General features: G+C 37.7%; 1 protein-coding gene across 2 annotated transcripts; it reads left to right on the forward strand.

Moving 5' to 3' along the window:
• Positions 1 to 1843: 1843 nt before the first annotated feature.
• On the forward strand, positions 1844 to 14511 carry AANATL7 (Arylalkylamine N-acetyltransferase-like 7). 2 transcript variants are annotated; one of them, XM_071585329.1, is made up of 3 exons: positions 1844 to 2035; positions 2544 to 2963; positions 12315 to 14511. In XM_071585329.1, the coding sequence occupies exons 2-3, from the start codon at positions 2550 to 2552 to the stop codon at positions 12570 to 12572; spliced, it is 672 nt and encodes a 223-aa protein (XP_071441430.1). In that variant the 5' UTR covers positions 1844 to 2035; positions 2544 to 2549; the 3' UTR covers positions 12573 to 14511. The 2 variants fall into 2 exon arrangements, with proteins under 2 accessions (XP_071441430.1, XP_071441429.1); XM_071585328.1 differs by lacking the exon at positions 1844 to 2035 and having other exon boundaries at positions 2061 to 2963.
• Positions 14512 to 14815: the final 304 nt, after the last annotated feature.

Genomic DNA, 14815 nt, shown 5'->3' on the forward strand with positions numbered 1-14815 from the left:
GCTGTTCTTTCAATACCATTGGACTCATCCATTCTAAATCATCCAGCTGGAGGAACAATATCCAAATAGTTTTCAGTAAGTTTTCATGAAATATACAGTTTTACGTTGACTCTGTGGAATGCGTAATTTAAAAAATCTGTCTCAAATGAAAAATTTGTTTGCATTTTTTTCTGCAGTGATTATGAACATCATTGTATAATGAAAGTTAACAAATTTGGCAATATATGAAATTTTTATAAATATATAATTATTTAATCCTCTATCAATTAATATGATTGAATTAATTGTTACCTTCAATTAAAGAAGCAAATTTAAAGCTAGGGTGGAGATTTTTATTTTAAATGATAAGTCAAACCTATGTTAGTATGCCTATTGTTTCATTTTAAATGCTTTCTCATAAAATGATATGAAATGTAATGACAGTATACTAAAGTGAATATCTTCCAAAGGACAACTTTTTTGACTGATGGAATTCATTCTTGCCCTTCTATATTTGGAGTGGGAATCATAGAACAGTGTGAATACAGGACAGCACTAAGAACTGCTAATCAACTGAGATACTTTGTCATTTTCCATGAATATGAATGCTGAAAAGTGAAAATATTCTTTTTTATTTTGCTACATATGATAGTGAATATAACAGCATCATGACAAACCTTTCTATTTTAGTGGCCTAGTGTAAATTAAAATGAGCTATAGACTGGAGAGTCCCTTTTTCAAATCTGGGCAATATCTTGGAGCACTACCAGCACCAGACATTTTTCATAACCAAATTTTCCTGGGAAATCGTATAGGGTGCAAAGAAAGGAGCTTACTCCCATGCGAAATCTGACTACCTAGGTTCTTCATAGAAGGTGAGCCCCATTCTCATCTATAAAACCAATCTTTGAGTTGATTACAACAGTTTTTAAGTGCCTATTGAATCCCAGAATATGGATACATATGAAACTATCAGAAGTGCATGTCACTGGGAAAATATTACTTGAAAATCTCATCCACCTTATGAGGAATTTTATAATTGAGCTTCATGTCATGCATGGGTAAATGGAAAAGAATGTACCTTAAAATAATTTTTCAACTAATACCTGTATGATATCTTACAAAATGAGATTACAGAAAAATCAATCATCATTCATTAAAATTACATGTTTAAAGTATCATATTCTGTAATTTTGTGAATAAATATAGACAATAATTTTGTATGCCAAATGTTGGCATTATACAAGTACTATCCAAAATGTCTATGCATTGATATTATTTCCTACAACTACGTTTAAAATTCCAAGTGACAATTACATTTACATGTAAGTCACATTAGCAATTAATTTTCACTCTTTCTTGTTGTAATATTAAGTATAACTCTATTCTTTCAATAAGAATTATATTTTCAGCGAAAAGAACGACAATTTTAAATGCAAATCATTTAAATCAAAGGTTTAATTACGAAATAACAGATTTGTATATTTGTTAGCCTTTAATGGCTTTATTATTTTTTATTCGTGCGCCAAAAGTAATGAGTGTAGGATGATACAACGATTTCGTTGTTCATTCATTTGTTTTAACAGCGATATAGAACAACGCGAGAAATCCTATTATTTTTAGATCTGAGTGGGCTGTCCATAATAGCGCACCGGTCCAATATATCAGAGAATATTTATCTTAAATTATGCTTTACCCTCATGTAATATAATCAATGAATATGCCAATTGAGGCTCGCACATTTTTGCGGGAGAGATCCAATTATTTCTCAACTTGGGCCTGGCCCACGACAAACTGCGCACGCTCCCTCACCGCTCTCGATCGTTTTCGAGCGGCGGCGTACATCACCATGGCAACCCTTCACGTGTGGGGAAGGCGTTAGATTTTCCCATTCCAAGCTCTTTTTCCACCCAGAGCGCACGGTCCCTGGGAGCTCGCCCCGTTTCCGTACGGAGGGAGCCGGGATCCCGCGAGAGGCTGGTGAGCGTCTTCCCCAGCGCTTCGGGGAAAGCATCCATTTTTTTCTAACCGTTGCTGAGAAGAGGGGAAAAAATAGGTGAGAAAGACGGAAAGGCCACCGCTGACCACTACTTCCTCCTCCGCGACCGCCACGACCGCTTCCACTCCACAATCTTACCTTTACCTTCCTCCTCTCCCTCCCCCTTCCCGCCGCTTTCCCCGGCAAAGTGTTATTATATCAGACACCGCTCCCAGACTCCGAGGCTATAGATGGCACATTAGCTTTCGCACTCATTTGCTTGCGAGCTTCGTTTCAAGTCAAACCAATAGTGTAGCCTAACTCTCTTGACCATCCTCCACATGATTTAAACGTTCAGAAGATACCGTAGATATATTTCCGAGTCACCTATGTTTTAAGTCCATTCTGCTTTTCCCTTCCTACTCATCAATTCACTGAACCCTCCTGTGACTGAATTTTTCTGGAAGCATTTGATTACGTTCCGATTTAAATATAACTTGTCTCAATTTTCTCGGAGATAATGAATCTAATGCTTTTCAATCCGTCCTTTCAACGTATCTCGTGGCGCTCTCTTCCTCTCATCAAGAGGGCCATGGGCACCAATAACAACGACGCCATCTCCTTCGCCATTATCACCGAGGATCGCTTCTCCGATGTCATAAGCCACCTAAGGGCGAACTTCTTTTTCGACGAGCCCCTGAACCGGGCCGTGGGGCTGTGCCCCCACCCAGGGGCGCCGCACGCCGAGCTGGAGAGCATGAGTCTTTCTACGATGAAGCAGGGGCTGTCATTGATGGCAACTCTCGGAGAAGAAGATCGCGTCGTCGGCGTCGCCCTCAACGGCGTGACCAGGCCCGGGGACTTGGAAGTCGCCGAGCGCCAGCTGGCTCACTCACCCGACCCGAAGTTCCGCCGCATCTTCGGCCTGCTGAACGACGCCAACAAGGAGCTGTCCCTCTTTGAACGCTACAACGTGGACAGGATTTTCGAGCTGAGGATCGTTTCGGTATGAATTTCACCCATGCCAATGAAGGCTTCCACGTTATCTCCCTGATCATAATTGTTTTCTTGTGCCCAAGTCAGTGTTATTCATGCCCTGGTCGGTACTGTAATATTTAAATGGGTCAATAATAATAAAAGGCTCGCTTCATACCATGGTACTATTGGTATCACCATGCTTCAAACTATCCATGAACTTCATATATGCAAAGCTAAATAATCGTCTTGTCAAAATTGAAAAAATAATTTTTCCTAATTAATTTTCCCGAAATTGTGGCTGCAGTTTAAAGCGGCTAAATTCCCGCGCAGCACGAAATATCCAACGGATATCTAAAACATCCAATACATCGCATATCCAATCCATTAACGAATTGGATATAAATGGATCTGTTATGCAAATCCATGGCTGGATATCCATCTACACATATCCAGAGATTTTTAGCGTGTATTCAGATGCACTACATACTACCTTGATCAAAAATTTCCCGGAATTTATTCAGAAAATTAAAAATACAAGTTTATTCATCTAAATCTATATTGTCCCCTTCAAAGTAATCCCCATCGACTGCAACACACTTATGCCAGCGCTTGATCCAATCCTCGAAACATTTTTTATATTCGGTTTTCGGTATGTCCATCAGTGCTTCCTGCGATTTTTCCATTACTTCCTCTCGGCTGCTAAAACGCGTTCCCAGTAATGGTTTTTTAACTCGATTGAACAGAAAGAAGTCACAGGGAGCCAAATCAGGTGAATTCGGTGGCTGTTGGATGGTATTTGTTGCATTTTTCGTCAAAAAATTACGAATAATGATAGCACTGTGCGACGGTGCGTTATCATGGTGCAAAATCCACGAGTTTTCTGCCCACATTTCTGGTCTCTTTCGGCGAATTGCTTCACGCAAACGTCTCATAACGCCCAAATAATACTCTTTGTTTACTGTCTGGCCTTCTGGCAAAAATTCATGATGCACTACACCGTTGTAATCCATGAAAACCGTCAGCATTGCCTTCTTTTTTGACTGAAAACGACGTGGTTTTTTTGGTCTCGGCTCATTTGGTGAACGCCATTCACTTGCCTGATGTCTGGATTGCGTGTCGTACTCATAAACCCACGTCTCGTCTCCAGTAATGATCCTTTTGATGAATGTGGGATCGGATTCAGCCTCGCAAATCATGTCTTTTGCGACGTCAACACGGTCTCTTTTTTGCATGAAATTGAGGTCTTTTGGCATGCTACACGACGGAAACCCAAATCATTAACCACAATGTCTTGGGCGGATCCATAGGCAATGTTCAAGTCCTCCGCTATTTCTCTGATGGTTAATTTGCGGTTATTGACCAACATTTCTTTTACTTTATCAATTTTTTCACCGACTTTCGATGTCGATGGTCTGCCACTGCGTTCATCATCTTCGATTGACTCACGACCACTTCTGAACCGCTCGTGCCACTGGTAAACGACCGTTTTTTTTAGAGAATCGTTGCCGAAACACTTTTCCAACATTTCCAACGTCCGTGCGCCACTAAATCCGTTTTTTACTCAAAATTTAATACAAGTTCGTTGTTGCAAATTTAAATCCATTTCTGAAATTGTAAAAAATCGCCCAGACACACAGAGATAGATGTACTCTTGGCTACGTAACTTTTGCAAATGTCAAGTTATGACACTAAGATTTAAAGGGAATATCAACAACAGATGTACCAATTTAACAAAAAAAACAGAACTCAAATCGGAACGATGGGAGCGCCACACGGTGGTTATTCCGGGAACTTTTTGATCAAGGTAGTACATCGGACGTCTCGCGTTAGATTGTTGTTAAAATGCAATGAACACTAATTTAGATATAAAATTTTAATTATGATTGTCTTTTAAAAACTTCATTATTTAATGAAATGATTGAAGAACCTGGATAATACATCTGAAGCCGTTCTGCTGCATATACGAGCAGCGTATATGTATATACAATTCATATACATTTCATGTCCGCATGCAATTAGCCATGTTTGGATTGAGTCGAACATTTGGATATCCATTCTATGTTATCTGTATTCCCAAAGAAACTCACGGATACCCACGATATATGAATGAACGATGAACCAGTGCTATGTTGGCTTTGCTTGTGTATCACCGTGCCCTTTATTTGTTTTGCGTAACCTTAGCATTCTTTGTGGGCGTGGATAGATAAGGTTTTCGCCAATGAGAGCGATGTCGCTATTTGGGGTGATGATACTCAACCAAATTACACCATAGGTTTAGCCTTCACTATCTTCCTCAGTATTGAAACTTACCAGGAAAGTGTTGAGTTGGCCCGACCTTTACTCCAGTGTTTATCTTCAGAAAGGGAAACAGACCGAATACATTAGTAGACATTAAATGAAGAATGTAGGTGGAATAACAAATGCTAAGATCAGAATATTTATAAATCTCGAAAAAAGGTTTTCAACATCTCTAAGAAAGATTAGGTTGAATTGAATTGAGATGTTAAAATGACATTTTTCACCAACTGATCATCCGCGTTCGTATTTATCTCAATTTTTAAAGGCTAACAAATATTGGAGCACTTTATGAACGTTTTTCCTGCCGCTGTCTAATGTCTAACGAATGACCAAAAGAAAACTGAATGCCTTATCCTTTTGATAAAAATATTTCAAAACTTCAGTTCCTCTGGTGACAGTTATCTAATCATTTCATCCTTGTAGTGCAGTCAACTTCTAGATCCCACATGCCAGTCCAGTCCAGAGTAAAAGAGAGATAAAGATTTCATTTTCAGGATACGACGTAATCACGCTAAAATATATATTGTTTTCTACCCTTTTATAGCTATCTAAATTGAAGTGGCCGAAGACAGAAGAGCTTCTTTGAATAGCTGCTGGTATTTCTTTCTTTCGGTTTCTCTTTCCCACAGCTTTCTCTTTTCCTACGTTAAACATCCGCAGGTATGTATGTATACTATGCACAGCAATGCTCCTTGTATTCAGTGAACTTTTATTTTAATTGGAAAAATCCTGTTTAATATGAATCTCTTCTCAATTCTCTACTATTCTCGTAGGTCGCTTGCGATTATGCTCAAACGTCCTTTTCTACTATATACCTACAGCGATTCGTTTTAGTGCCTCTTTTAGATTCCGAAATTCGCTTTCGGCACTGTGCTCTTACGACCCGTTTAAAGACATTTCAAGACCCATTCGTCTACGTGACAATTTGGCATTTATAGTATTTTTAGTACCCTGTAAGCCCCCTCTAGGGTGTGTGGTGTGGGGTAAATACACACCAGACCAATTTTGACCTGAATACTTTTTCCCCGTCGTACGGTCGGACAATATTATTCTGTTCCCTTATCGTTAGTGGGAAAACTTACATATTAAATCTATCCATTCTACACTTATGCTCTCTAATTTTATAGACACCTCGCCTAGTGTGCTGAAAGATGATGGTAATAAAATTTAAGACTCTATGCCTACATGAATGCCCAGTAGTTTACACAGCGGTACGGCAATAGGTGCTCCCACCCATGGAAGTGATTGGCACTGATTTTCACGGTTCTCCTGGGGGTACATTATGGGGGTGGAGTAGATGGTGTTTTTAAAAAATAAATTAAATAGCAGTTTATTGATTTCTAAGCTTCAAGTCATGCAAATTTGAGATTATTTCGATGATTATTAACCGTCTGTGAAATGGTTTTTGTGAACCTCAATATGCATTATGTTGGCTACTAAAAATTTAAATTTTTTATTACCCTGAAACCCGCCGCTAAGGCGTGTAAAAACGGAAGTTGCAAAAAAGTAGAACATTACAAAGATTTCTGGAGTAAAACATATCAAAAGAGTATACTAAGAATAGTAGCACCTTACGGCCCATGACTCCCATCGGAGATAGAATTTAAATGATTCACTTTCGTTTCATTAATACTCCAAGTTCAACTTGTGCATTTCTAGGCCAACAAGTTTTTTTTTAATCTCACGATGACATTGTTCGGAAAATTGAAATTTCAAATTATAATTTTTCGCGACATTTTTAATTGTTCTCATACTGACATACTATCCGTGGTATAAACAAAACATGAGAATGATACATTTTCTTTCGTTTGTCTACTTGATATTTACCTTCAAACAGAAACAATACATATTATCAAATTTTTAGGTTTGTTTGGACAAGACTTTTTCGTAATAAATTCAGAACATATTTCTTATGATTTGAATGAGTGATTCCATTCAGCGAGGAAACTCAGAAATATTCCAATCATTAATTCCCCACCAGGTTTTTTTTTAAATTTTCAGTCTTAATTTTTCCTTGATTTTAATCTCATATTGCAGAATAGGCGAACAGGCAGGATAAAATTAATTCCACTTAAAAACTAATATGTTATCAATCGAAAAGATTTATCCCTAACGTTAAATGGATCCAGATATTCGATAGATTCTACTTGATGATCATATTTGTTACTGTTGTCATGTTGATACGATGTTCATGATGACAAAGTTAAAATTAAGTAAGAAAAAAAAGGTTTAAGAAACATTGAAAGATGAATATTTATTTTTCCCTCGTTATTAGTCTTTGAAATGAAATCAGCCTCACACAGTCCACATAATAAAACAATCTCACATTCTCCAACGCCGCCGAAACATCGCAAACAATGCAACCGGAACATAAACTTTAATTAGTTTCTTCTCCATTTAATTACACATGTTGGTTAACATTAAATATTGAGAATTAATAACTAAAAATGAAAAAAAATTATTACGCAAACCTGAAGATATTTGAAATTTAAATGGAAACCGAGGTGGTATAAAAGACACAAGGGGTAACTATATTGCAAAGAAAACTTCTTTACCTATACCACGAAAGTTTGTATTATAAACGCCGATTGCATTTAGGCGTTGTGGGTAGGAATTTATGTGTATTTTTATATTAACCCACGCGATTTGCTACTAGGGGAAGACCAATCAAATGAAAACGTAGAAATATGTTTTTGAAGATAGAGTTTCAAAATGACGGGGGTAAATCAGTGGGGAAGTGCGAGATCATATAGTAACCTTTAAATTCCAAAACGGAAGGAAATATTTCTCCGGGGAAATTATAGTTCGAAAGATCGGATATCAGATCAAATATGCTCCTAGCGTAAGAATTGAAGCAGAAAAGAAGTCAAAGGAGTTGCTTTTGAATAATTGCTTCGATTGAGTCTTACTTCAAGCTCACTCGAATGAGAACCCAGCCTTGTGCACTTCTTCTAGCAAATTAAACACATCAACGACGTACCTTTCTCACTTGAAGGTCATTTAACATCGGCGAGTATTAGATAAAAGATAATTCAAATCCAGTGTTTCCAAACTGAAAATAATTTAAATGCCTATATAACACTCGTATAGTATTTAAACTAAACAACACGTATTTTCGTATGTTATACATAGTGTGTCTAATTCTGGTCTAAATACGCTTTCCCTTCATATAAATATATACGAAATGAATTTCCAATGGTAAAATTTCGCGAAATAAATTTGCGAGGTACTTGCCAGTGTTTATCTTTCTCTCTCAAATATAATGAGTGGTATGTTTCCTGCATTTTCATGTATTTCTCCTGGCAAAGTAATTGCGCCTATCAAGGAGTACCAGCTCTATTTTAAAGAGACTCTTAAAGAAATTCTCCATAAAAATATACAAGTACACTCTATATTCTTAATAAATTGTGTACCAATAGTTTATAATACAAGAATCACACTTTACTATAAAAACTTATGAGCTTTAAACGCCGATCGTAGACTTTCGTCTGCATGCATTATTTCTGCCAACAGTCTCTGCTGTAATCTTGTACGCGTTACGAATCAAGGGGCGGAATTTTTTTTTTTTTAATGAGCGGGGAATGCCTTTTTGAGTGGGACCGCAATTTTCCGCGTTTTCTGCAGAAACAGAGTACAGTCATCCCGGGGAAAAGAGTATAATGGAATTTAAAGCGCCTGGATGTCGGGCAAATCAAATTCCAAGCGTTTGCGATAGCGCCTTTAAAGCATAGCTCTGCATTAAAGCCGCAAAGTCCTTGCTGGGAAGAATTGCCGTTTTACGCCCATTTCATTTCACTTCACTGCGAATCCTCTGATCCCTTCGCATCCACCCTCCATTCCTCCATCCCTCCCAACCTATCCACCACCCCCACATCCCTGTCTACTGGGGGGGGGGGGCTCGGGGGAGGGACGTAGTCTCACCCCCAAACCACTAACTCTCTCTCTCTCTCTTACACATTCCCCGCCTCACTCACCCTCCTACGCCCCTCATCTCTGCACCCGCACCCTCAAAAAGGACCCTCTCGACCCCCACACCCTCATCCTCTCCCCTCTCACTCCCCATCCCTGCACAGGCATTCCTCCCCTGTTTCCAACCTCTTTCCTATCCCCCTCCCCCCAACCGTCTCCTCGCCCGCCCGCCAGCAATCGAATAACCGTCACGCCCTCTCATTACTCCCTCCTTCGCCCAGTCTGCCTCCTCCTCGTACAGGCACCCCATTCCGCTCCTTGTTCCTCCTCTCCACGTGCCTCCCTTACCCCCCACCCCAGCACATCACATTCCCCCATCCCCATCCTCTCCCGTTCCCATCTCTGGAGTTATCCTCATCTCTGAAGCCTCCTCTCAACCTCGTCCTCTCTCCCTCCCAACCTCCCTCTCACCACTCAGAGGCAACGCTGTAGTCAAGCACTGACATCACTCCTCTGAAATTGCAGTAAATGTTTTGTAAACTCGGAGACGAGACCCCCTCCTCCTTCAAACGCACGGTTTATCAGGGACATACGCACTACGTATTGCGAGTATTAATTTGCAGACTAGATTAGGAACATTTTATCCAATTAGGGACTGAAAACCGTCAAACGAGCATTGCTACAATATGCACATTTTTTGAGAAAATAATCTTTTTTATAATTTAAAATTATTTATGGCTGCCTTAAATAAATCGTCTGTAGAAAAACGACTCTTTTCCTCAACTAAGAAGCGGAGAGATGCTTCTGACTAAAGCCTTCGTCATGCATATCATTTCTCATCGCCTCATATTTTCATTAAATTTCAAGGGCATATTTTGCAATAAGGAAACAGCAATAAAACGTAATCAAACTATTATTGTGGAATATATTATAGCCCTGTAGGGCCAACGGAAACGGAAATCAAAATAGCTTTTTTGTTTTCACATTTTTTTTAACTGGGCCGAGAATATTCCTTGCACATATTTCCCAAAAATCAATTCTTTTACTAAATCTTCAAATATATAACTAGTCTGCATCCTCGGTCACACAGGAGAGGATGCGAGAGGGTACTAAAAAACAAATAAGACATCTGCAAAAAATTTCCCTGTCCCAATCCTTCAGAGAATGAGTGTCTACAGAACGGGGCCTGCTGCAAGGGGGCTATAATGTTCAATATTAATAATGAGGTATGTTTAAACATTTGCAACAGTCGCAGAAAAGTGTCTAAAATTCACAAGTCGTTGACCTAAGATGCGCTAACCCAAGAAGTAAATTTAAGTTTCATTTTTTTATCATCGTAGGAAATATATTGCCTCCAGCTATGTCTAGTAGCTATCGCTTTACTAAGCCTGCCTGCGTAGTGATACATTTTGGAAAAAGAGCAATGCCCTCCCGAACGCATACTGCATCAGGAATACAAGTAGAAAAATATGAAGTGTAGACTCGATTAAATACTTAGGCATTACCTTCACTCAAGACCTCTCCTGGGTGAAACATACTACACGGGGAATATATGGACAAGCTAACAAAAATTTAGGATTTATTCGAAGAGTACTGGGTTAATGTGATAAACGGTTAAAGAGAAATGTTATCTTTCGCTGGTCGCTAAGCCTCATTTGGAACATGCTGCTAGTATATGGGTTCCTCATGAAGTTGGATTAATAGCGGAATCGAATCGCGTGCAGCTTAGTGGAGCTAGATTTGTAAAACTTTGTTATGATAAACTTAGTAGCGTATCCAAAATATTAGACGAAATAGGCTGGGAATCACTCACAAGTGAAGGTTTAATTACGAATTAAATCTCTTGAATAAATTGGATATCTTTTTAGTAGTGATGTTGAAAATGTATAATTACTCCCATCGTACTACAGTAAGAGAGAGCATGTCAGTAAAATTAGAGAAATTCAGTGTGGAAGAGATAGATTTAAGATAACATTTTTTCCAGGAACGATAAGGGATTAGGGTTACATTGTCCGGCCGCGGTTGGGGTAAAAATATTTGGGTCAAATTAGTCTGTTGTGTATTCACCCCCTGCCACACACCCTAGCGGTGGCTTGCAGGGTACTAATAAATAAATATCTTTCTCTTCGTCCGTGCGTTAACCTAAAACTCTATCATTTTCACTTTTCTATTTCCTCTCTACTTCGCACTATACCTACGAGTATATCCTCACTAAACAATTTTTTCTTACCGCGTCGCCTGTCCAGCTCCTTTGGTTTAGTGAGTTGATCAGTCTGCTTGTAATTTCATCCTATTCAGTGCCTAAACATTTCTTACTTTTTCCATCCAAATTACGTTTGATATTTTTTTACTAATTGTCAATCAATATTAGTAAGGTAAGCGTTTTTATATTTAAAAAAATAAGGAATTGGTTGAAGGGGATCATTTAAAGATTTTTTTCGCTTTCAGCTATGGTGAATTTTGTGCAGGGATCGGTAAGCACGGTATTACTCACGGATTACTCCAGTGCACTTACAGTGATCAATATTTTCTCAATGTATCGAGAGAGCATTAGAAAAAAGTCTTCATTCAGAAAAAAAATCTGCAAAAAGGCCGCATGTAGTTTTTAAGCAAAGAAGATGATCCTGGGTAATTTTAAAAGTTAATCATCGAAAATTCTCGAACACTATAATTTTTATTCATGCATGGGAATAGCTGCGAATTATTGAGTACGATTTCTTCTCATGAAATAAGAAGTGTGAATTGTTCAAAGATAATTTTTAGTTGTTTTATTTGTTAGTTCATTTTCTGTGAAATTATGTTTTTTTAAAGATTTATCTACCCGGAAATAAACTCTTCCAATGGAGATGCAAGGTGTTCTTGATGCCGAAACTAAGTAAATTGCCCACAAGAAAACTACATTTCTTGAAATAGAAACGTACTGAAAAACGCATGTTTCAATTCACTAATTCAATTTCAACGCATGTTGCGTTGGATTACAACCTAGAGCTTAGAGAATATGTACAATGCGTTTGTGACATTAGCCAGTGAAAATATAAAAAATGGCACCATTAGATACTGGTTGCGAGTTAAATAAAAAAACAAAGCCTCGATCTCACAATGCCGTGAACGAGAAGAGGTGAGCAAAAAAATGACCCCTTACACGATACTCCGTTCTTTTCTTATTCCATAGGTGGACTCAATCGTGAGAGGGAGGGGTCTATCGAATGAACTCATGAGACGAAGCGTGGAGTTGGCCCGCAGCAAAGGGTTCCGACTGATCAAAGCTGACACGACGGGGAACTTCTCGCAGAAAATGGCGGCACATTCGGGCTTGGAGCCCATCCACACGGTCATGTACGACGAGTACAAGGACAGCGATGGGAAAATCATTTTTCCCACCAGCCCACCTCACGACAGTCTGAAGATCATGGTGAAGCTTTTGCAGTGAAGAGGAGGGTATGGAAATTGACCGAGCATATTTGGGAAAGAAGGGAAAAGTATACTCGCATTGGTGCTAGAGTTTGCTTCCAAGGAGATGATATGATAATAATTACGATGATAATAATTAACCGAAAAAAAAATATCAGACTCGAATAAAATTTGACGAGTGAAAAAATGTTCCCTTGAAAGAAGCATGTTTTTTTCTGGCTTGAGTCAACTGTTTATTATATCATGTAAAATCAACGCTCGAAGCTTAATTTTAATTTACATGTTAAATTATCAAAGTAAATAATACGATTGAGCTAAGTGTTATTTGTGCCAAATAAATGTATTTAGAGCTTGCATGTGACCTACCTGGTTGCATTCTCAAAACCAAGATTGTTGTGTTTGGAATTTACATGGAATTAGGAAAAATCAAGGCGTAATAAAATTACCTTCTGAAAGGAGCCTAAAGTGAGCGCCATTCTGGTGTCAAGTCGAAAAATTCATCGCATTATTTACCTAGTCGGACAATTTTTACAGGAGACGGGAGAGGAAAGATTTTTGATTCCATTTTTAGAGCTTTTTGATGCAGCATTTGCTTTAAACCTTGTCTTTGGACGAATTAGTCCTTTTACTTTTTTAATTTACCCAGAAAAATAAAAATTTTAATGAATATCAATGAAACAGTTTCAATGAAATAATTATGACCACCTTAGCCAAAGTCAATAGCAACGCCCCCACAAACTTGAGCATTGAGCAATTTTCAGTGCAGGTGTGAATTATTTAATGCATTTTATAAGACAGAATTAAGTTAACTAATGGCATAATGGCAAAGGTGGGCCTTAATTTTATCATTAATTAAATACCATGATTTGGTATTAAAGTTATCACTCTCATCATAAAGAAATAAGTGCCGCAAAGCTCTAAATTTCGGGCTTCTCGGAAATATTTCGATTGTATAATCAGGGAAACAAAAGGCTTGTAATATTGGTCTCTCCTGCTCTCTCCATAGTGAATAATAACGCCTCTTACAATGCATTCAGTGGACCAAAGTATTAAAACAAAAAGTATCATTTTAAATGGTTTTTTATGGTTGAAAATTAAATATTAAATAGAATCGTGTTTTAGTACCTACTCTTATGTAGATATGTAATAAAATGGAACGGATGTCTTACGGGCAATAGATTTTGAATTTTTAATTTCAAACTTTTATTTATTTTTTCTATCAAACTAAATTTCACTCAACGGTATTGTTATTTAAAAGAAATATTCGTGGGAAAAAACAAAGTATTCTATGAACCTAGCATAAAAATTTCCCCACCAAACTAAGTTGTCATTAAAATTACTTGGTATGATAAGGACCAACATTAATAAATAGCTTAGTATTACAATGTAGCTCATTTATATGGGGTGTGTTTTGACTAGTTAACTGTTATGCAAAGGAGTTAATATTACTTCATGTATTTTTGTAAAACCAAATGGTTAGATAGGTATTATGATGTTTTAACGTTGAGAATAAGTTTATATAATTAAATCAACCTGATCTGTGATACTTTACAAAATAATTCCATTTTTTACATAACCTGATTTTCTCACACAAACCTCAGTTGCATTTAATATTGTCCATGATTATATCAATGTATTAATTCATTTCATCATCTGAATTTTCGTCTAGAACTGTTAAGGCAGTCAGTATCTCATATATAAAAGTATTAAGTAACTAGTATTATTACATGTTTGCCCGCTAACATTGTAGAAGCCCACCAAAACTCTATGACAATATGACTTAACATGTGAAAGTAATATTAGCAAATAAAAAGTAGACGAGTAATGCTTTTCGTAGAGAGGATGTTGATACATAAAATGAGTGGAATTTACCCTCCCGTAGGTTGAGAATAGTCGCTTAAGACATTCTTGTTGTTTTAAACAATATGTGTGTTTTTATTTTGAGATGAATGTTGAAACTGTTGAAAATAAATGTTACATTTAATAAAATATATATCTCTGAACAGTTGTTAATATTTTGTGGTATGTGATTGAAAACTTTCGAACGTAAGTGATATTTATTTGTTTTAATGACCAAGCACATATTTCTGCTTCCATTATCCCAATCGGATATTCGTCACGACTGGAATATCTTTTTCATTAAAATTCTCTGTCACTCCTCATTTCACGGGCGATCCTACTCCGACCTAAATTCCACCGCTTCATTGCATGACAGGGTCCGTCGCCGCCTGCTGGGAAGATATAGCCGTCGCCATAGCAACG

Source organism: Hetaerina americana, unplaced genomic scaffold (assembly GCF_022747635.1).
Source record: "Hetaerina americana unplaced genomic scaffold, ioHetAmer1.1.p SCAF_2, whole genome shotgun sequence".
NCBI classification, from domain to species: Eukaryota; Metazoa; Arthropoda; class Insecta; order Odonata; family Calopterygidae; genus Hetaerina; species Hetaerina americana.